Source organism: Mus caroli, unplaced genomic scaffold (genome assembly GCF_978045245.1).
Source record: "Mus caroli unplaced genomic scaffold, Mus_caroli_1 scaffold_3, whole genome shotgun sequence".
In the NCBI taxonomy this organism is placed as follows: domain Eukaryota; kingdom Metazoa; phylum Chordata; class Mammalia; order Rodentia; family Muridae; genus Mus; species Mus caroli.
Window position 1 is genome coordinate 13,511,030 of NW_028227258.1, and position 24,376 is coordinate 13,535,405.

The window sequence follows — 24,376 nt, forward strand, 5'->3', positions numbered from 1 at the left end:
CATTACGTTTTCAGTTCTATGATAATCTCAAGGAAATAAACACAGGGCAGTTTGGTGACCTACTGCCAAGCAGACTGTGTATATTTAGACTTCCCTTAGTACTGAAATAATTTACTTTTCTCAGCAAAGGGCCTTCGGGTTGAGAAATTGCCTGCATTAATTAACCTTTTTCATTATTGTAACACAATACCTGATAGAAGCAACCTGAAAGGGAAGAAGCCTTTCAGAATGAGAATTTTGCCTCATGTTTAAGGAGGGTAAATTCCATTCCAGTATAGAAGGCATGTGGAGAGAACATCAGATGGCTGGTTCAGGCAGGAAGCAGAGAGGAGAATGCTGGGGTCCTGCTGGCTTTCTCTCCTCCTACCCATGGTATTCCACTACTGACATTCAGGATAGGTCTTCCATCCTCAGTTAATCCTCCTTGGACACCCTCAAAGATACATGCAGAGGTGTGCCCCAGGTATTCCAAATCCAGTACATACTATGCTATAGAAAATAAGGGAAATGTTTATAGAGTAATTTTGATAAATTGTAAATGTGAGTCATCTGATTCCACAAAACAATTTGATATGGTGGTTGAATCAATGAAACAGTCCTAGAATGTATCATATCTTCCAAAAATAAAATAAGTATATATTGATATGTATGCTATTTTTAATTTTTTTAAGTATTTATGTGAATGCACTTACAACTATGTGAATATATATGGGTACCTGCAAGACTAGAAAATGACATCAGATCCCCAGGAACTAGAATTAGAGGTTGTTATGAATTTTCTGATATGGGGGCTGGGAACTGAATTTAGGTCCTTTGAGCTTTCTCTACAGTGACCTCAGTACTTTTTAATAAAGACTTTTCAGACACTGTTTAAAGACAAACCTGGTTATGGTTCATAGATGTATCATTACTTTAGTCTGTTTGTAAGTGGCTTGGTTATATAGCTGTAAAGAGACACCATGAACAGGCCAACTTATAAAATAAAGCATTTCACTAGGGGCTTGCTTACACCTTCAGAGGGTTAGTCCATCATGTTGGGAAACATGGCAACAGGCAAGCAGACGTGTCGCTAGCGCAGTAACCAAGAGCTTGCATTTGACCCCCAAGTAGAAGACAAGAGAGAATAAGGCTGGCATAGACTGTTGAAACCTCAAAGCCCACCCTCAGTGACAAACCCACACCTCCTCCCCTCAAAGAACCCCACCGACTTCACAGCAAGCACTCAGACCACCACATTCCCTTCTCTGGCCTCCAGTAGTCAAAACACAATACAAAATGAACTTAATGTCACTTCAAAAATCTCTATAATATTTTAGTCTTTGTGTGTGTGTATATATGTTTTTAAAACAGTATTTAAAAGCCCAATTTCTTCTAAGAATCAAAGCAATCTAAGTGCTTTTAAAATCAAAAAGCAAATTACATACTTCCAACATACAATGACACAGAATATATGCTATGTGTGTGGTGGTGGCAGGGGTGTTGATAATCTGGGAGAGGTGAGGAATGAAACTTGGGACAGTGTCGTCTTTGCAGACACTGGGTCATAGCCTTCCAGAGACTGACCTCGTGGTTTACTTTTCTTGCACATTTAAAAACTTATCACCTTTGACCTTTACAATAAGGATGAATTCTATTGACTGATAAACAGAGCTCAGGGCTAGGCCCCAGAGGAAGGGTCTGTGTTAAGCGTAAGAATAGATTCTGTTGGTGAAGTATTTAGAATACATGGTGCCTCTTTTATATGGATATGTTCTATTCATTGCGGGACTAGGACCTAAATAATACTCAGGCTATTGGGGGGAACCAGGTGGAGGCTGACTCCTAATAGAAGAGCAAAGAATCACCAGGTTGATTATCACTTATCACTCTGGTATTCCAGGTGACCAGGTGTCATTCATTTTCCTATTGTTGAAGGAAATTGTCCCATGTGATTGACAATCCTGGTTTCGTCAATGGTTATTCTAAGCTGTGCACCCTACATCCATTACTAAACCACTTTCTTAATCCAAATTCCTAAGGTCAGCATTCTTCCAACAGGCAACACGCTAAGGTCTGTCACAGCAATACCCTAGTACCAACTTCTGTCGTAATTGCTTTTTACATTGCTTTTATATTGCTGTTAAGAGGCACCATGACCAAACCAGGCAGTGGTGGCGCATGCCTTTAATCCCAGCACTCGGGAGGCAGAGGCAGGTGGATTTCTGAGTTTGAGGCCAGCCTGGTCCACAGAGTGAGTTCCAGGACTACACAGAGAAACCCTGTCTTCAAAAACCAAAAAACAAAACAAAACAAAACAAAACAAACAAACAAAAAGAGAGAGAGAGAGAGAGACAGAGACACTATGACCAAGGCAACTTGCGGGGGGGTGGGGGTGGGGGGGGACACGACAGACAGACAGACAGACAGACAGACAGACAGACTATGACCAAGGTAACTTATAACAAAAAGCATTTCATTAATGGCTTGCTTATAATTTCAGAGGGTTAGACCCTGATCATGATGGTAGGAGACATGGCACTTGGGGCATGATGTAAGCTGAGAGTTTACATCTGATACACAAGCAGGAGGTAAAGAGAAACCCCTGTCTCCAGAGATACATCTACCAACAAGGCCACACCTCCTAATCCTTCTCAATGAGTTCTACTAACTTTGTGCCAAGCATTCAAATCTATGAGCCTATAGGGGTCCTTCTCATTCAAACCAGCATACCAGTCATGGTACTAACCAGCAAATGTTTCTCTCAGCTCTGAAATTTGAGTAAGTCCATAAGAGATAGAAAAAAGGAGAGAAGGAAAATGCTTTTAATTGGTTGCTTCTTGCTTCTTGCTTTTAGATTTTTGGTTTTTGTTAAACACTAGGTCTTTCTTACCTTAAAAGTTTAATCCTTTAACGGTAACAACCTATAACTTTTGTAGTTTGTGTTTTGTTTGTAGCCTCTGACAGCTGGAAGAAAAAATACTTAGACACCAAGAAAGTCACAGCATCATTGGAGGAAGTTTTAACAAAACTTCGAGAAGATTTGGAACTTTACTATAAAAAACTGCTCATGCAGCTTGAAGCCAGGGAGATCAAGATGCGACCAAGGAACTTGGCAAATATCTCAGATTCTAAGGTACTGTGTAAACTGTGCCCTCTTCCACAAGAAAAGTTCTATCCAGGAAGTATGTTCGTATGTTTTTAAAATAGGAGAGAAACCTGGCCCAAAGTTATGAAATATAGAAATCTTTCCTTTACCTTGGTGGAGGTCAACTAGGCAGAACTCTGAATCAGTAACAATTACCAAGGAATGCTCTAGCTGCCTTAGGCAAATTACCATTACAAAGAGATAAATATCTGACAACTAGAGTAAGCTGTGGAGCCCACTGTAGTCCTGTGTGAGAGGGCTTTAAGCACCCACAGAACTTAGAATATTCTAAAGAACTTTTTAAATTATATGAAATTTTGATCAAATCATTTTTTGAGATAGTCTTGAATCTTACACCACAGACAAGATTATCTTTTATTGTATAATTTTACCACATAATTTAATAGGCAAAAAATAAAGGAATAAACCCAGGAACCACTTATCACATTGCTTTTTATTAGACTGATCTCACATATCCAAAATAGTTAAAATATCTTAATTATGATAATGACATCATTGTAGACATGATGAAATAGTGAATGTTTACGATTTTAGGTAAATTTAATATAAAAAAACCTAGCTAGGCTAAAATATTTACTTGCCATATTAGTTGATACTATTTTAGCATACTTAACACTTTTTCTTACAGCTTTATTGGTTCAACATGAGAATCTGGTTCACAAGAGAAGTTTAAAATGTTTGTTTTGTTTTTTGAGACAGTTTTTCTTTTTCTTTTATTTTATTTTTAATATTTTTTTATTACGTGTTTTCCTCAATTACATTTCCAATGCTATCCCAAAAGTCCCCCATACCCTCCCCCCCACTCCCCTACCCACCCATTCCCATTTTTTTGGCCCTGGCGTTCCCCTGTACTGGGGCATATAAAGTTTGCATGTCCAATGGGCCTCTCTTTCCAGTGATGGCCGACTAAGCCATCTTTTGATACATATGCAGCTAGAGTCAAAAGCTCTGGGGTACTGGTTAGTTCATCATGTTGTTCCAACTATAGGGTTGCAGATCCCTTTAGCTCCTTGGGTACTTTCTCTAGCTTCTCCATTGGGAGCCCTGTGATACATCCAATAGCTGACTGTGAGCATCCACTTATGTGTTTTGAGACAGTTTTTCTTGTGTAACCTTGGCTGTCCTGGAACTCACTCTGTAGACTAGACTGGCATTGAATTTAAAGATCTGCCTGCCTCTGCCTCCCAAGTATTAAAGGCATGCACCACCACAGCCCTTCATGGAAGTTTAAATCTCTTAAATAACTTTAGTAAAGAGCATGGTCCTGCATAGGTTTTTCGAGGAAAGGTATTTTTATATTTTCTTATATAAAGCAGTTTAATAAACATATATATATATATATATATATATATATATATATATATATATATACACACACATACATACACACACACACACACACACATATTTAAATAGTCCTAATCTGATTCAGCTAATAAAATGCTATGTTAATTTTTAGGTGTTTGCTAATAATCTTCATAAGTTAATAGTGTTAATGGTGTTAAATTGATGTCCACTTTACAATAGCAATCGTGTTTAACGAGACAGGAGCTTACTGTGTACCCAGCCTGGCCTTAACCTTGAGATTCTCCAGCCTCAGCTTCCTAAACACTGAGATTACAACTATGCACCATGATGCCAGCCTCATTTTTTAAAATAATAAATGACTAGCGTAGAACAGAAGAGGGAAGTAGTCCCTAATGCACAAGATCGCAACAGAAAGACATATCCAAAACAATAAGTTTGTCTTCTGAAATAGATTTTAATGACCACTTCATAGTTTATGTTCATAAGACTATTTATACTAAATATACAACTATACTAAATAAATAATTTTATGCCCCACACAGAATTATCTTATAATCCAGATTACTGAAGTACAGCATGCAATTGACCAACTTAAGAGAAAATTGGATACTGATAAAATGAAACTCATATTAGAAGTTAAGGTAATCTATATTTTTCCTAATCTGATTATAACGTTCATCTTAAAATAAAGTGTTTGGCATTTTAACCTTGAATGTTATAAGGGTAGCCAGGACTGACTCTTCTTAAGCTGTTTCTTTAGCATTAATTAGATGACAACAAACAAAATGCATGGAGAAAACTAAGTACAATAAAAAGATGCATGTTGTAACAGGCAAAGGTAAGAGTTTACTCAAAGTAATTAAAGGTTAAAGGACCATGTGAGTCAGTACAATATGAAAAGAAGATAAATACATTTTAAAAATCGTTCCTACAGTTGTGTAGCACGCACAAGGTCCTGAGTTTCAGACATTTATAAATGTGACGAACCTATGGTTAAGCCCCCTATCTCCCTCTCTTTCTTCCCTTTTCTTGGGTAATCATTTTCTTGTTATTTTCATACACACAAAGCATGGCTCTTCTACTGGATGCTAAATTTCCTTCCGAGCACAGAGTGCCTTGGTATAAGCCTTATTTCTCCAGTAGGCGCTTTTGTATACTAGATGTTTAGTAGGTGATCTAGAGCATTCTTAACTCATGCCTTTGTTGTGCTTTTTACATATGTGTGCATATACTGGTTTTGTTTGTTTCAGCCTTGAGGTTCTTGCAGTCCATTGTTCATGATAGACAACCACTTCTCTGCTGAGATTTTAAAAAACAAACTCTTTTGTTGAACAGGAGACTATATATTCTTTCATTAAAGCATATATATATATATATGCATATATATGCCGGGCGTGGTGGCGCACGCCTTTAATCCTAGCACTTGGGAGGCAGAGGCAGGTGAATTTCTGAGTTCGAGGCCAGCCTGGTCTACAGAGTGAGTTCCAGGACAGCCAGGGCTATACAAAGAAACCCTGTCTCAGAAAATCAAAAGAAAAAAAGAAAAAACAAAAAGAATATATAGAGAGAACTGGAAAGCTAACCCCAGAAATTCTCCACTCATTATTTTTCCAGAATAGCTTCATGGTACAGAATTATCACTTTCTAGAATAGAGATGTTATATACCTCACTATTGAATATGATTGGCACGGCTACCTAAGGATATTAATTAAGGACTTCAACTGTAGCTTGTGTGAGTAAGGACCCACATTTTGAATTTGATCTACTGTTTGTTAATTTAAAGTTACAGTGGTCTACTACTTTGAACAGCTTACAAATGTGACTTATGACTTGAGCATAAATAATAATTTGGTTTTAAAAACACAAAACAGTAAAGTTTGGGGCTTATGGATTAGGAGAAAAAAATCCCATTTTTAACCATAATGACTACAGGATATACAAGCAATACTAAGTGTTTATTGTATCCTGAATGAACTGCCTAAAACATTCCCACCAATGCTAATCAGAAATAAAGGGCAGAAAAGCAAGCCTGGGCCTTTTGCAAGCATATTTATTCAAGGTAACAGAGAATAAGTAGTGCTTCTAAGGGTTTAATGGTGTTCCTTAACAAAATTTGTTTAAAAATATAGCATGTAGCCAGGCGTGGTGGCGCACGCCTTTAATCCCAGCACTCGGGAGGCAGAGGCAGGCGGATTTCTGAGTTCGAGGCCAGCCTGGTCTACAAAGTGAGTTCCAGGACAGCCAAGGCTATACAGAGAAACCATGTCTCGAAAAACAAAAACAAAAACAAAAACAAAAATACAGCATGTGACACGCTAAACCCAGGGAAGCCTGAGTTCTTTATTGTTTAAGAGTTCGGCAGAGCGGTTTGGTCGTTCGTTGGTGGAGCATCTGCTCGTTCTGCTCGGCGATTGCGGCTCTTGTTCGAGTGCTTCCAGCGCCGCCTCGGTCTCAGCAAGGGCCCCAGACTCGGCTTTGGGTGAAAGAAGATGGCCCGAACCAAGCAGACCGCTATGAAGTCCACCGGTGGGAAAGACCCCCCCCCCCCCCCCCCCCCCCCGCAAACAGCTGGCCACCAAGGCGGCTCGGAAAAGCGCGCCCTCTACCGGCGGGGTGAAGAAGCCTCACCGCTATAGGCCAGAAACCGTGGCTCTGAGAGAGATCCGCTGTTACCAGAAATCGACTGAGCTGCTCATCCGGAAGCTGCCATTCCAGAGATTGGTGAGGGAGATCGCCCAGGATTTCAAAACCGACTTGAGGTTTCAAAGTGCAGCCATCGGTGCCCTTCAGGAGGCTAGCGAAGCGTACCTGGTGGGGTTGTTTGAAGATACCAATCTGTGTGCCATCCACGCCAAGAGAGTCACCATCATGCCCAAAGACATCCAGTTGGCTCGCCGGATACGGGGGGGAGAGAGCTTAAGTTGAGGCGGTTTTTATGGCATTTTGTAGTAAATTCTGTAAAATACTTTGGTTTAATTTGTGACTTTTTTTGTAAGAAATTGTTTATAATATGTTGCATTTGTACTTAAGTCATTCCATCTTTCACTCAGGATGAATGGGAAGAGTGACTGTTCACAGACCTCAGTGATGAGCACTGTGGCTCAGGAGTGACAAGTTGCTAATACGCAGAGGGATGGGTGATACTTCTTGCTTTTCATGATGCATGTTTCTGTATGTTAATGACTTGTTGGGTAGCTATTAAGGTACTAGAATTGATAAATGTGTACAGGGTCCTTTTGCAATAAAACTGGTTATGACTTGATCCAAGTGTTTAACCATACATCACTGTGATAGAATGTGGGCTTTTTCAAAGGTTGAAGATACAAGTTTTAGCCACAGTGTAACAGTTTCCTTTAAAAAAAAAAGTAAACCTGGCAGCTATAGAATACACTATGTGCATTTATAATTGCTATTTTATATATTGTAGTGTTCAACATTTTTAAATTAAATGTTTTACATTCAAAAAAAAAAAGAGTTCATAGCTGTTCCAGCCTTGTTCCAGCCTTGTGCTTTACACTGTGAGCAAAGTACTCAAGTTTCCTTAATTATGAAATGAGAACACCAAAGATTTAAGACCCTTTGAAGCATTTTGGGCACAAAGTATATCCTATCATGCTTCTTAATTACCTGTCCTTTCCTGGAGCATCTTGTGTTCAGGGTCCTGTTAGCGTCTGTTGTACTTGTTACACATTGAGATTTTTGAAGTTAGAGTAAAAAGTAAGGTTCCTTTTACTCTATATTTTAAGACCTTTCAACTGCCCTTTATATACACATAAAGGACATTATCTCATGTACATCTAGTGAGCTAGGTGTGCCTGTTAAACAGGACGTATAATATATTAATTTATTGTAGAAACCTAATAAGCATGAAGGCATGAAAGGCAAATGAGGACTGTTCCAACACTGAGATGGTTTTAGGAAGATAAGATGAACTTCACTTTCTAAAGCTAACTCTTTCTACAGATGAGAAAACAAGCAGTTTCAGATTTACAGACATTAAAAGCTGATCTGACACAGAAGAAAATGGGCGCACCTTTCCGACCTCCGATGTGTATGTTTGTTTACCTCTTGACATTTTAACTCTTTGATCAAAATAAGTCACTGTGTTTCTTGGCAATGTTTTATTAAATCATAAAGCTGATTTAACAGTTAAAGAAAAAATTTAAAAATTATAATTTTTACCTTTTGTATAGCATAAATCTATATAGTAGGTGTTTAAAGATTTTGTCTATTACTTATTTTGTAGTACTACATTTTATAATTACTTATTACAAAATAATTACCAGTATGATGGCAAAATCAATGACTAGTAAAACATATATTTTAGTAAATACAATTTTGTTAATCACATTTTGATAAAAAACAATTGCAACTACATGCACAACAAATTGTGTCTAATAATTTGTGTTAATTTTAGAAATGTAAAGTGATTTTTATAAATACAAAGTTATTCATCATATACCATGGAAGTAAATAGTTTTACTGTCATAAATAGTTATGTAAGTAGAAAATATAATATTGTCATAACAGACAGTTGATTAATCACTTATCCCAATTTGGAAGGGGATCATATGTAAAGAAGATAGGCCTTATGTAATGGAGTTCAAAGGATACAAACATTTAATCTATGTTCTTTCAGGAAATAATATGAATATATTGTAATGATTTGTTTTATTTTTACTTAATTTTATATGCATGGATGTATGTCCATGTACCATGTGTGTGCAGGAAGAGTGAGTCAGATCCTCTGGAAATGGGGTTGTGACCAACCATGTGGTTCTGGGAACTGAACCAAGTCCTGTGGAGGAGACCAGCGCTCTCCCCTGCGAGCCAGCGCTCCAGCCCAGTAACTACTGATTGCTTTGAGAAAGGAAACAAGAACTGCTTTATGCTAGACATTTATTTTCCCCAAAATAGTCTTTTAGAAAAAGGAACAAGTTGAAAGAATAATGTTCTTAGGTAGCTTAAAAGCAAAATGCAAATGCAGAAGAAAAATGTGAAAAGTAGGCAAGCAGTGAGTGCTAACCTGTGAGGGACCCTGGGCGACTGCAGGGGGAACAGTGACTAGGGTCAGACTCAGCAGCAGCTGACCCTTACAGCAAGCTCTCACCTGGATCTTGTCAGGTAGCTCTAGTCCAGGGTTCAGGCATTCCTCAGTCATCCTCTTGCATTCCATTTGCATGCCTATCTTTATCTCAGACGCTGTCTAAGTGACTCTAATGTGTGTATGTCCTGAAATATTCATATGTACTGTAAGGAATCAGGAACCAGGAAAGCCATGCCTACTCATTCAACACAAACTGCTTCTCAGAGGCTAAGTTTTAAAGACTGTGTCCAAAGCCAGTGATTTCCATTTCAAGTTACACATAGTTCTTGTTGGCCTTTTATTAGCATATATTAATATAAAATTAGTGGGCTTTATTATAATATTCTATACATGTGTGTATCGTACTGTGGTAATGTGCACTCCCTTCCCCATTATCTTCACTTGTCTACCAGTCACACAGTTTTAAAATCTATATTGATTTTAACAGTATATTTCAATAACAGGAGAGAAAATTGAGCATGAAATTTTGAAAATTATAATCCTGAAACATGGAGGAATATTTAATAGAATAAATTGACTTGTTTCTTCCTTTTATATTCCTGGATATCTAAGATATGTATGCATTTTTCAAGTACAAATGAAAATTTTCTTTATTTCTTACCCGTGTAATTGAGTATACCAATAAGTAAGTTATGGCAACATGACAAAAATATATACATTTTTATCTCTTCAAGAGGTAGATCTACTTATACAGGTCAGCCCTACAAGTCTAATAGTCTGACAAAAGATGCTCCACTCCATCACAGCCTTGGTTTTAAGGCTCCCCACATTTCTTGCGTTTGCTCTCTGGCTAGAGCATCATCGGAGTAGTCAAGACAGTTTGCATTCCACATGCCAATGCCCCGCAAGCCGTAGTTTTTGACATATGCTGCCTTTAGTGAGATGCTCTGTGGGTTATCATACCACACTTGATGAAAATGGCCAGCAGGATCCTATACAGAAACAATTAAATTGGAAACTTAAAGTATTCAGTACAACAAGGGAAAAATACTGAAATCCAAGGATTCAAAATGCATGCAATAAAAATTTTAAAAAATTATACCATATTACTTTACTGCTCTATTTTTCATGGTTATATACATGATATTTCTAAATATTACCTTATGGTACTTTAGCAACAATAAACATTACACAAGTTAACCTCTACTTAAGAGGTATTTTATTGAAGAACCTTTCTGCCTTAAGATTCCTTATTTGATCTGTTCCAACTATTAGTAACCAATATGTACACTTGAATTACTGCAGACTGTAGAGCTTTTACATGCTCAGACTTCGGCAGGGCCTGGTGATGAACACCTGGCAGCCTCAAGGATGAGGCAAGAAGGTCATAAGTTCAGAGCAAGCCTGAGCTCCAGTGATACCCTGTCCAGAAAACACAAGACAGAACTGACAGTTCAGATCCATATGTTTTCACTCTACAAAAACTTGTTGAATAAACAAGGCAGGTGCTGAGATAAAATATTTCATTATATTATGTCTTAATATTCCACTAGGCAACTCTTGAATGCAATGCAAATAAAAACAACAACTGTTACTATCTATAAAAACCCGATTTATTTATTTATTTATTTATTTATTTATTTATTTATTTATTTAATGTTCTTTACAGTTTCTGGAACTGTGCCAACCTAGAAGTTCAACAGATGAATATTGTTTGTGATAAATCAGCCAGATGAACAGGTAACAGCAGTGGAGGAGGGAAGTGCTGCCCCTTGCTGGTCTTACAGAATTGATTCTGAGAGGCTGCTGGAGGTGACTCAGCACAGAGCTGACTGAGAGAATGAACATACTGAGGTCTCACACTTACCTTCTACCCTGCCACACTGTCTCTCCAAAAACACAGGTTATCAGAAAAGAAAGAAAATTAAAGGACCAGATGTAGGCAAAAGAACAAACGAAGGAGAAAAAAAATATTTTAAGGAAAAGGTCAGAACTATAATGAAAAATAATTTACTGCTTTTAAATGCATTAGGAAAGTGCTTAAAGGCAACTCTGAAGGAGCCAGTAATATTTTGTCCCTGGTAGCACTCTTGGAATTAGTTTCCTGATTAGTCTAAAGAGCAGTAGTAACTTGGTAAGCAAATAGGCTGCAGTGTATTTCAGCTTAGTGAACAATGCGGCATACCTCACTCTTAATTCTTTATCTTGCACATTACTTGGTTTAAGCATGTATAAACTATACCTGGTTCTAGAATATTGAGTTCAAGAGGAAGCTGCTATTGATGAACAGGATAAAAGAGCAGAGTGATTCTTTTCAAGCGCAACAGAAACTTGATTGTAATGTGACTAAAAGTGAGAGCCGGGCAGTGGTGGCCGCACACCTTTGATCCCAGCACTTGGGAGGCAAGGCAGGCAGATTTCTGAGTTCGAGGCCAGCCTGGTCTACAGAGTGAGTTCCAGGACAGCCAGGGCTACACAGAGAAACCCTGTCTCGAAAAAACAAACAAACAAACAAAAGGAACATAACAGTAACAATAGAGTGTTGTTTAAAGTACCACTAACTGGTTTCCAAGGCTCCCCAAAATGTTTCATGAATTATTTAACCTCAAGTAGTATGTTTTGGATAGTGGTTACCAGGACACACTTGTCAGATGAAATGAATATTTCATAAATAAGAGTTAAGAGTTCAAGGGCTTTAAACATAAATGATAAGTAAAAATGACACCAACCTTGATTTTATTGGTGGATGCTGTGTATTGTGTTGAAAATCATACTGAGTCACATTGATATATGCAACTAATACATGTGAATAAAACTATCATAAACTGTGTCTAGAAAATAAACTAAATATACTTAACTCAAAAACCAAGTCTATTCTTTCAAAGAATAACTAAAATAGTAGTCCTATTAAAGACAGGAAGGGAGAATGGGAGGCGTTCAAAGGACACACTGTTTCAGTCACACAGAGAGAAATGCTAAGTGCCATCATCACTGTGATTAAGTGAGGTACCAAGGGTTCAGAGCGTTGAAGACTGCTGACTCTAGCTGATTATGATTTCACATACCAGTTATAAAAGATGTTAAGGAATGGATTTAACCACCCTACAGTTTACACATATATCAAGACTGGTTGTATATCATAATTAGATACAATTTTATCAATTAAAAATGTTATTTTTTTTAAAAAGAATGTTCCTACATCTCCCTTACTGAAGAAAAATTAAGCCAATGGTCACAAAACAGTACATGACAGTATATGTGTTTTAAATTATATATAACTGATTACTATAACCATAACATACTTCTCCCCTGCCTGGTTCTGAGTGGATTCAAATGGGCTCTATGTTAAATAAATAGCTATATGTATTGCAACCTTTTTAAAATATTTTAATATAATTCTATACAATAGAAATCTCAGGCAACAGATATTGTCTGTTTTCTAAATATATTTGGTCATAGCACATGCATGCATATTTGCACATGTATGTGTTTGTCTATATATAATGTTAACAGTTCTCAGAACAGAGCTCTAGAAATATTGCTTAATATATATTATATATACATATTATCTTAGTCAGGGTTTCTATTCCTGCACAAACATCATGACCAAGAAGCAAGTTGGGGAGGAAAGGGTTTATTCCAAGCTTACACTTCCACACTGCTGTTCATCACCAAGGAAGTCAGGACTGGAACTTAAGCAGGGCAGGAAGCAGGAGCTGATGCAGAGGCCATGGAGGGATGTTCCTTACTGGCTTGCTTCCCCTGGCCTGCTCTCTTATAGAACCAAGACTACCAGCCCAGAGATGGCACCACCCACAAGGTGACCTCCCCCCTTGATCACTAATTAAGAAAATGCCTTACAGCTGGATCTCGTGGAGGCATTTCCCCAGCTCCTTTCTCTGTGATAACTCCAGCCTGTGCCAAGTTGACACAGAACTAGCCAGTACACAATATAAATAATATAACATACATACATATATGTGATAGGATTATAATGTACCCAAGTTTAACTATTAGGCATATAATTTTGATTCTGAAGTCCAGAGTGCTTAATACTGTATTTGTGTAGTAACGTGTTTGCAATCAATTTTCTATAAACAAATATCAGATCATCACTCAATACTATAGAGGCAACAAATAATGAGGATTTCTATACACCGTAAAGTGACATCATTCAAAGAGACTTTTAAAGATAATTTGTACTTCAAGATTTTTAGGTAAAAAATGGTTTATTTTTTTACCAGATTGTGAAACAACAATTCTATGTCTCTGGAATAGATGTGTCTATTGCTACTCCTATTTTTTTTTAACCACATCCATAGTTCTTCATGTCTGTCTTTCTTTCTTTCTTTCTTTCTTTCTTTCTTTCTTTCTTTCTTTCTCTCTCTCTCTCTCTCTCTCTCTCTCTCTCTCTTTCTTTCTTTCTTTCTTTCTTTCTTTCTGTTTGTTTGTTTTCGAGACAAGGTTTCTCTGTGTAGCCCTGGCTGTCCTGGAACTCACTTTGTAGACCAGGCTGGCCTCGAACTCAGAAATCCGCCTGCCTCTGCCTCCCAGTGCTGGGATTAAAGGCGTGGGCCACCACCGCCCGGCTATGTTTCCTTGTGTAATATTTTTCTGTCTCTAAATTTTAACATTCCTTATCATTTGTTTTACTTTTAGAATAAACTTGATAGATGATGGTATTTTTAATATAGAAATATATCATGACTTATCTACTACTCTGCGTTTCATGTGAAGATTCTCAAACATAAAAACTACGTTGACCAAAGCCTTTCAAAACAGTCACCTTAGCATAGTTGCCGGCTCCTAAGGGAGTCCTCTTTGTGATATGCACGTTTCATAGAACTTTCAAAAGGAAGCCGACCAAGCAGAGCATTGTACTAGTAATGTAGCTTGAATTGCTCTCTGGGGAACTAAGTCTACTGATTACACAGCTTCAAAGACAGGCTTACACAAATAAACAGTAACAAACAGTAAAACTGGTACCTAACCACACCATAATAAAATTATGTAACAGCATAAATGTTCAAAAATTGTGAAGATGTACCTTGTAGTTATAATAGGGAGCTTGCTGGTCTTTATCCCACTGGCTTCCAGAAACAGAACCATTTACCTGCTTCATGATCACCTTGTAGGGCACTTGATGGCCTGCAGCATCGCTACAAGGAGCCCCCCTGAAAGGGACCTTTGCAATGCTGCAAATGTCATCCTAGGAATTCAAACATGTGCGTGTCATTATTGAGCAAATGTTAAAAGCCAAATGAGAAAAATAATAAAACTGTTAGAAATAAAAGATATAAGTAGAAAAAAAGAAAAAATGAACTAGAGGACACAAGCCAGCAGCAATCTTCAAAAGCTCTGGTTTGGGCATACATACATGTCTCCAGAAAGAAAAAGGGAAAGAAAAAGAAAAAAAAGAACTAGAGGAGAAATAAAAGATATGCTATAGGGCTGGAGAGATGGCTCAACAGTTTAGAGCATTGATTGTTCTTCCAGAGGTCCTGAGTTCACTCCCAGCAACCACATGGTGGCTCACAACTGTCTGTCATGAGATCTGATACCCTCTTCTGGTGTGTTGGAAGACAGCTACAGTGGACTAATATACATAAAACAAATATTTTTTTTAAAAAAGATATGCTACAAATAACCTGATTATACAGAATAATCATGAAATTGATAATAAAATAAAATGCATGGCATTCAGAAACTGCCATGATAGTAAAGAGTTAAAAAGAACCGGGCGTGGTAAACACCTTTAATCCCAGCACTTGGGAGGCAGAGGAAGGAAGATTTCTGAGTTCGAGGACAGCCTGGTCTACAGAGTGAGTTCCAGGACAGCCAGAGCTACACAGAGAAACCCTGTCTCGAAAAACAAAACAAAACAACAACAACAACAACAACAACAAAAGAAAAAGAAACAAAGCTTACCCTCAAAATGCATTCAGAAATCTCAATAAGATCTCATATATTCAGAGCAGAACTAAGTATACAATGGAGTAATATCACATATACCCAATATAAGTTGTTCTTACCTTTGAGAGATTTAGGCAAATGTAATCATAGCCATACCAGGGAACACCCATTACAAGTTTCTTAGGGCTAATGCCCATCTTGATGTAGTCAATATATCCTAGTCACATGGGGGCAGAAAAACACATAATTATTCTGCTTATATATCTGTTAATATGTGCACACAATCTGGGACAACCATGGCAAACCTTAAGGTTGTAAAAACAGGTTTATTTGTTCAGATACAAAGTGTGTTTTTTTCTAAAATGTCATAAAAACCATCCCTTAAGGACTGGAAGTCCTATGTCTTGCTTTCTAAGATTTCTTTTTTGTCTTGTTTTGTTTTGTTTAAATAAGAGATGATATCCAGTGTAGATGATACTGGAAACAAAATACACAAAATACAGGAGAAATGAAAATTTCAAGAAATCCTATTAAATTTAGGTTCTAACTGCTAACATATATTTCATATTTGGGATTCTAAAGCTTCAAAAAAGTTCTATAAATCTTAAACTTTGTGGCAGTGATATTCAGAATTTCTTATAGAAACTCCAGTGTTCCATGATTACAAATATGATGTGTGCTTCCTACTGACTGGTGGAGATAAAAAATGCCCGTGCTGTTATACAGAAGCAAGCTGTAGTTTAGAGCACAAGGAGCATGAATGGGCTCTCCAACTCCCCCTGAGAGTGTTGACTGGCTACACCGTGGGCCAGTCTTAGGCCACAGCCACAGACGCTCTAAAGTCATGAGTGCACAGTGCTGTTGTAACCACAGAACACTTTCGCTTGGGTCTCCCCAACTCTGGCTCTTACAGTCTTTCTATCCACCACACAAATGGCTCTTGAGGTGTGTGTGTGTGTGTGTGTGTGTGTGTGTGTGTGTGTTTGTGATACAGCATACCCATCAATTCCCACTTCTGGTTGAATATATATGATTGCGTCCATAAACATTCACATATACATGCATATACATACACAGTTATCTAAACTCCTAACTAGTTGTGAATTTCTGCATTAACTTTCATAATATTAAACAGAAATATCTTGGCATATGACAAGTGTATGGCCTGAAGCAAAAATACGCATGCGAGTCCCATCCTATCTATAATGTAGAATCAATGATAATAAAGCTACCCCATAAGGATATGTAAGTAAAATTAAATATTTTTGAAAACCTAAAGCTCTCAAATTTTTGTATTTCATTCATAAAGCACAGTTTTATATAGAAAGAGTGTAAAAATAATTTAGAAATACTAAAATACACCTTAGTGCCTGAGGTTTTGGAATAAATATTACTAATTAAGTGATCATTTTTTGGATTCTTACCAGTTAATGTCTGATTGTAGGGAGCATTGGCGGCTGCAATACATTCTGACCAGATCTGACTTTGCTCATCGTAAGACATCACAAAAAGAAAGTCACAGGCATCTGCGATCCCAGTGTAATTATAGCACCTTTTGTCTATGCGCTTTGGTGACCAAGCTACATCAAAGGTTACCTGTGAAAAAACTACATATTATTTACATAACATTTATTGACTTATTCTACTCAAAAATAAAGAAATGCTTATAATGTATGCATATAGAATTTAATACATGTAGAAGAGCTCTAATAAATATGTTTTGTTACTACATTGGACTGGCCTGTGTCTATAACTGGATACACAAGGACCAGGAACAGAGCACTGTAAAGAAGAAGGATTTCAACTCCAAATGTTCTCAAAGCCTGGGCTGGGAACTCACTAACTGGAAGGAGCAAGTTCAATGGTAATGCATGATGTTGGAGCATATGCAATATGTTGAAAGTGAAGTCATGTGAAAAGAAATCAAATACAGAAGACTTTAAAGTACTGTGCAGGCTACGCAGGTCACCCATTGGTACTGCCTGATGGTATTCTGAGTTAGTCCCTGATTCACAATTATATGACATGGTAGGGTGGGCCAAATACTACATATACATATACACATACACATATATATACATACACATACATATACATACAGTCAGATAACTAGGATTTATTTGTCAACTCAAAATGCTTAAATGATCTTAGTTTCTGGAAACAGCCAAATGAAACAGGTAATATTCCTTTATTCTGAATGGTGATCAACAAGGATGAGTATCTTAAAATACGGGTTTTTACCTCAATTAAATGTAAGTTTTATTTTAATGTCTAGAAACAGTCTAAAAATCCCACCAAGTGTTTTTTCCTTAATTAGGCACCCAGTAAACACCTAATAGATATAAAATGAGTCTTTATGTTAAAATATTTATATTTTGTCCAATTTATCTTACCAAACTTTGTCACAGTTTTTCCTTATGCTTCACTGAGTATTAAAAATTCTACAAAAAATGGCTGTGAAGTAAAGTGTTTATAAATTGGACCCATTTTGTTGTTCCCCGTTATTACAAAATGGAACTGTCGTGCAGTATTGGAGCAAGTGAATACCTCTAATCCAGTGGTTTTCGACCCTCCTACTGCTGTGACCTTTAATGCTGTGGTGAGTTCCACTCAACACTGCTAATCACTTGCTGTCATCCCATCAAAGCCACACATCTCCTTCCCACTGATATGTCCATCCTTGTGTCATATAATTTGACCAGTGAGTCTCATGTGACAACCAGCTCTATCAGAATCACCCAAAGTACATGCTAAAACTGCAGGTCCCTAAGCTCTAGCCCACATTCAGTGAATTAATGTCAGGAAATTTTAAATAACACCCCACGTGATCCTAGGGCAAGCTTCAGAACCATTGGTTTATAGAACTTACGGTGCTCTACCTTGGACGAACATCACATGTATATACAATAGACACGAAAAATATATTTATTATACATACTTTATATAAGGGTGATCTTTTGCATTTATAAATTCTACAAAGTACAGATAAAAAAGGTTTGCTAATTTTCTATACTGTGGATATTTCTAAAATTTTCTATGTGTGGATATTATTCTTAACTTTATATCCTCAACAGTCAATATAATAGCTATGTATATAACATTGTATTAGGTATTATTAGCAATATAAAGATTTTAAAGAACATGAGTAGTTTTGCATATCAAATACTTTGCCATTTAATGTACATGACTCTAGCATTAGCATCTACAGATTTTGATTTTATACACTGGAAACAGTCTTACGTGGATACCAAGGACAATGTGTGTGAGTCTACTTAAATGTTTTAGCTGTTTTGAGATAGCATCTCACTATGTAGCCCAGGCTAGCCTTGAACTCCCAGTCTCCCTGCCTCTACCTACTAAGCACTAGGATTAAAGACATGTATCATCACATATGTTTAAAAACAGGGATAATTAATTTTCTCAGTAATTGTGTGTGTGTGTGTGTGTGTGTGTGTGTACACTAGAGGTTGTACCAAGGGCCTCATGTATATATCTGGGAGTGACTCTCCCATGTGGATATGTGTGTATACATAGGTTTTTATTCATTTTTAAGATCATGAATTTTTTTAATGTGCATACATATTTAACAGTCCTGCTCTGGAGGCACATTGCCCTTTGCTACTTACACATTGTCTGACAAGATTACTTGTGTTGAGGTCTGCTGTAATTATGCTCCTGGCTCTACGGACATAGTCCTGACTGGTTCCATAGACTTAGTGCTTTGAGCTCTCATGGGCCCTGAGTGCTTCGCAAATACTACAGAGCCTACAGAGAGTGAGACAGTTCCCTAGCACTAACCTCTTCTTTAGTGCCTGAGTTTTCTGCTCTGTACCGGTAAAGGCCAGTTTAGGCCCTCCTGGCTTCTTGCTGCCCACAGTGTACAGTGCTGCAGACAAGAGGACAGAACAGATGCAGTGTTGTATTTTGATATAAATAGAGACCTAGGACCTTAAATAACAGTAACACTCCAGAAAAGGGGTTTTGGGAAATGTGTGCAGAGACTCTTCCACCATTGCTATAAAACTAAGAGGTCACTAATCATCCTTATACATTTAATCATACATTTTGATTAAACACCACCACCACCACCAATGAGTATTGATGTGACCTGTGATCCCTGGATCTCACGATGGAAACACTCTGTGGTTTCTTTGACCAGAGCTGTCAGTGCTTCATATTCAGGTGATGAACAGGTAACTTCCTGCTCTATGTCTATATTAATCCCATCCATATACTGCGCCTTGGCTAACTCAACTTTCTGAGCTATCCACGATGCTCTGAAGGTAGGATCAATGATATTCTTCAGAGAGACGTCACCTTTGGAAGGAACAGACATATTTACATATGGATATGGATACTTTTCATAGGTAAAACCGTTTACTTCCCAAAGCCACTCCCAAAGGGATCATTATGTCTTTGAAACACATGAATTTTGGAATATCAAGCCTCTAATCTGCTTTCCAAGTGGAGAAATCGTACCAAATAACAGCTATTGCTTACTAATCTTCAACATAGTCCCTGTGAGCTAAAACCATCCTGAATTAGGAGCAGAGCTTGTAGACCATACTAAAGGTCAGCGTGCCATAACTAGGCAATCACATTTGCTCAAAAACAAGGAGTAGGCGTATTCTTTTTAAAACTGTGTTTGTGGAATAGATTTAGTGGTATCTACAACTAAGGTTTTGAATAAAAGAGGCATAAAAAGGACTATATATAGTAAACAATACACATTTTTTTTTTTTTGCATTGGCTAGACGTGTGTCTGCTTAAAACATACCTTTTAGCACTACCCTGGCTCCTTTTGAATGAGCGTAGCACATAAGTTCTGGGTCATATTTTCCAAAAGCTGCCACAGTTGTAATCTGTGACCAGTCATAAGATTTCCAGGTTTTCTGTCCAACATCAAATACAAAGACCTGCCAGGAAAACAGGGGTAGACACTGGCACTTAAATTGAGGTTATCATACTGACATCCAGATACTTGAACCACCTCCACATGTCAGGCAGTGGGCACTGAGTGTAATATGAAGACATCAGGCTACCAGTATATTAAACTGGTGGTTGCATGGACCTGGAAGAAGTACTGGCTAGTGGTGAGGCCTGAAGACAGAAAGAACACAGCGACTATAAATGTTCCGTATGGCAGAAACCTAGAATTTAGAAAAAGCATAAAAGAGAACACAGACTGTTGAATTTGGGGTAATTCATGAAAGCCAGCCCTGTTGAAAAGTTAGTATCCTGAGGGAAATGGAGAGAAGAAAACCATTTTTATTTAATAAAACCACCTTATTGTAATGGACTCACATGAAACCTCACTCTTCTATCTTAAGGTAGCCACTCAGACTGCAACTCAGTGAACATCTCTACAGACTGGGTGGCCTTTTGGAGCCACGGAGCTTCATTTAAGGTTTCGTACTTTTACCGTCGATTATATTTTTATAAACACACAAGTGTGACAATTGACATGAGAAGAACCACCAGCTCTACATCTTTATGTGTTCTTTGCCTGAAATACTCCTCACCTAATATTCAGACACAAGTATTTTTTAAAAGGAAAAGGAATGCATCCTAGAAAATTCCCTTGGGCTGAAATGAGGAATGGATTAAAGAGGAACCCACGCTGGAAGCACAAAAGGGGAAGAGTTTGGATAAATATCGCCAGAACTCATGAGTGAGACCTCAGCGAAGGTGGGAGCGCCAGAGGTCACAGAGTTTGCTGACCTTCAGGCTTCTGCCTGTTTCAGATGCAGCCGTGGATACTGCGTAGGTTGCTGTGTGTGCTTTTGAATGGAGCTGACTTAGACGAGTGGTCAGGTCCAGTTTTAAAGGAGCTAATGTTCCTTCAGTGTCTTTCCCTCAGAGAGGACCCTAGAAGCACAAAAGCGTCACTGGCCATGTTCCTTTTACCCGACGGTATTCATTTATGGAGAGAGCTAACCCTCATGAAAATGCAGGAGAGGGGTTTTGCTAGGCGAGAGAGGCACAGAGGTTAACAAATACCAAGATCCATTAGGAAATTACAGTAGCATCAAGGCCTGGAAGGAAATGTAGGGGCCTTGATTCCATGACCAAGGAATCTGCTCTCTAGGTGGTGAAAGAAACCATCCATGATGGCTTCATGGGAGGGGACCTCTGCATTCTGGAGGATGACAAAAGAAGAGAGCCTACAGGCGAGTGAGCATTTGCAGACTAGGGCCAAGTTCCTACAACTCAAGTTCCCCACAACTGAAAAGAGTTCTGAGACTGTGGAAGCGAAGAGGTAGCTACGACGCAGAGGTGCTGAGAGAGAGAGGAACAGTATAAAACCCACTAGGTGGTACTCTCAAGCAGTATCTGAGGGCCACAGAGTTGTTCATTCTTCTGGAGTTCCGTTAGAGCTTCAAGAAGGGGTGGCACATTATACTGGCACTGAAAATAGAGATGTAGGGGCCCACAGGAGAATGGACCAGTAAGGGCTGTGCAGAGCAACAACCGTAATTGGTAAGGCTGTCATTGAATGTCTCAAAACCAACCATGCCTTTACCTTTCCGAATTAACTGTGCACAGTTCATGTTTTTTTCTGTCAAGCAACCATTCAATAAAGTTACTACACACAGAATGTGAAAACTGGATAGCTCAATGTTTTAATTCTCACATTTAAGACTCAACTTGTTCAAAACAAAACAAAACAAACCCCAACAAGGTAGGGCCTGTGATCTAATGGCAGCTACTCCCAATCTTGAGAACACAAAGGGAGGGGTGTTAGATATCCATGGTGGGGAATGGTATCTTAGTGACTGTTAACTGTGATGAAACACTGACCAAAGCAACTTGGGGAGGGAAGGGTTGATTCAGCTTATACTTCCATATCACACTGTTCATCGTCAAAGGAAATCAGGACAGGAACTCAAACAGGGTGGGAATCTGGAGGCAGGAGCTGATGCAGAGGTCAGGGGAAAAGGCTCCTTACCGCCATGGAACCCAGGACTGCCTGTTCAGGAAAGGCACCACCCATTATAGGCTGGGTCCTCCTCCACCAATCACTAATTCAGGAAATGTCCTATAGGTTAACCTATAGGCATTTTCTTTCTTTCTTTTTTTTTTTAATTAGGTATTTTCCTCGTTTACATTTTCAATGCTATCCCAAAAGTCCCCCATACCCACCCCCCCAGTCCCCTACCCACCCACTCCCCCTTTTTGAGGCATTTTCTTAATTGATTCCTCCTCCCTGGTGACTCTAGCTTGTGTCAAATTGGCATAAAACTTGCCAGTACAAATGGGTTCATTCTCAAAGCACAGGTCAGTCCACCATAATTCTGCCACACAAATATATGCAGCGGGGAAGGAGACTCTTATAATCTCATTTCAAGAAGCAAAAGGCTAGTGAGGCCTCGTTTACTACGAGTTTATGGATGCGGATAATTTTCTTAGCATGTAATGACAAATTCTCACAAATACTATATCACCCACTAAGTGTTGAGTGCCACAATAAATCAGATTGTTATAAAACCACTTAATTGAGGGGAGGAGCTTTAGGCTGAAACAGCTGAGCAAGTCCCTTGAGTTCCTAGTTAGCCAATCAGATCAGTCAGCTAATCTCTAAGCAGGTGTCTTAGGGCTTCTTTGGCTGTGAATTGGCACCATGACTGCAATACTTATAAAGGAAAACATCTCATTGGAGTTGGCTTACAGTTCCGAGGTTTAATCCTTATCATCATGGCAGCATCCAGGCAGCTGTGGTGCTGGCGAGGGAGCTCAGAGTTCTAAGCAGCAGGGCAAAGACTGAGCCACTCTAGACAGAGTTTGAGCCTGGGAGACCTCAAAGCCCATCCCCACAGTGGCACACTTCCTCCAACAAGGCCACACCTGTTAATGTGTCACTTCCTATGGGACAAGCATGTAAACACATGACTCCATGAGGGCCATTCCCATTCAAACCACCACAGTAGGAAAGATCCACCGGACCATAAACTAAAAGTAACAGCTATCCATTGCCAAACAGCTAATTCTTTCACTCCCAAATTTTAATTTCTGATCTTAATGATCTGAGTGCTACTAAGGACCATTGCTCAAAGAAACGTTAATGCACCTAATTTTTTCTTGTTAAAGAATGTTCAGTTGCAGTAGGCAGTCAACAAAAATACTGTCACTATTTTTTCCTAAATAATGTATGCAAACACAAGCATTTAAATATCTATGTCTCGAAACCAAATATAAGTTTAAGACCCATGAACTGTTCCTTCTCTGTACAATTTTTTTGAGACTGGACCCTCTGACATCGCTGACCCCCAGGTCCAGCCACTGTCATCAACTTCAGTCACACGGTTTAACCACCGCTTCGTGTTAAGTCCGTAAGCTTTATAAGCCGTTCTGCTGGGTTAAAGAAAAATTGACTCAAATAGCTGGTTTTGCCGCTTTCCTGGGTGGGTGACTGTCCATAAACGAAAGAACTAATCCGTACCAAGTACAAAGGTTAGCAGAACATCCTGCTTTCGGATGTACTTTTGGAGGTGGACACTTTCCTACTAAATGTGCATTGCCTTGGAAACCAAGAACCGGTTCTCCTACCCTCCCCGCAGGTGGCTGAGCGGTTAGCGGGAGGAGCTGGCCTCGGGAATCTGATGAGGCAGGAGCATTATAATGCTCAAGCAGGAGCTCACAGTCTGCGGCCTGGGAAGTTGCCCAACCTCTGAAGGAAATCTAAAAAGAGGAAGACTCTGGTGGTTAAGGCTGCTCAGTGAGCGCACAACTTCTACAGCCTTGAGTATCAGAACGACGGGCAAAGGAGTGCTGACCTCGAAGTCGGGACGGTGGCGGATCGGTTGGCAGAGAGCAGCCTCGGAGCACGGGCAGTCCCCGGCCGAGAGCCGTGCCAACAGCGGCAGCAGCAGCAGAGTCAATTGCGGGAGGTCACACAGCGCCATGCCTGGGGTGGAGGCTGCGGGAATGACGCCTCTTGAAGGGCGGGCCCTGATGTCCGATG

General features: G+C 38.8%; 2 protein-coding genes and 1 pseudogene across 8 annotated transcripts in view; 2 read left to right on the plus strand and 1 right to left on the minus strand.

Annotated features, from left to right (window-relative positions):
- Spata1 (spermatogenesis associated 1) overlaps window positions 1–16,977 on the plus strand; it is a 39,984-nt gene extending 23,007 nt beyond the window's left edge. For 3 of the 6 annotated variants that reach the window (XM_021158635.3, XM_085835440.1, XM_085835442.1), the window contains 3 exons: window positions 2,934–3,112; window positions 4,996–5,094; window positions 8,418–8,534. In XM_021158635.3, the coding sequence (XP_021014294.2) occupies window positions 2,934–3,112; window positions 4,996–5,094; window positions 8,418–8,534 (395 nt within the window). Of the gene's footprint in view, window positions 1–2,933; window positions 3,113–4,995; window positions 5,095–8,417; window positions 8,535–11,170; window positions 11,242–16,858 lie in introns of those variants that run through there. The other 3 variants (XM_021158634.3, XM_029474788.2, XM_085835441.1) reach the window with 2 other exon arrangements.
- Window positions 6,795–7,716, plus strand: LOC110291467 (histone H3.3A-like; annotated as a pseudogene).
- On the minus strand, window positions 7,426–24,365 carry Ctbs (chitobiase). Of its 2 annotated transcripts, none has more exons than XM_029474789.2 (7): window positions 24,189–24,365; window positions 20,192–20,330; window positions 19,670–19,731; window positions 16,839–17,010; window positions 15,534–15,631; window positions 14,549–14,710; window positions 7,426–10,493 (listed from the first exon to the last, which is right to left on the minus strand). In XM_029474789.2, exons 1-7 carry the CDS (start codon window positions 24,315–24,317, stop codon window positions 10,302–10,304), a joined length of 954 nt encoding a protein of 317 aa, XP_029330649.1. In that variant the 5' UTR covers window positions 24,318–24,365; the 3' UTR covers window positions 7,426–10,301. The 2 variants fall into 2 exon arrangements, with proteins under 2 accessions (XP_029330649.1, XP_021014296.1); XM_021158637.3 differs by having other exon boundaries at window positions 19,523–19,731.
- Window positions 24,366–24,376: the final 11 nt, after the last annotated feature.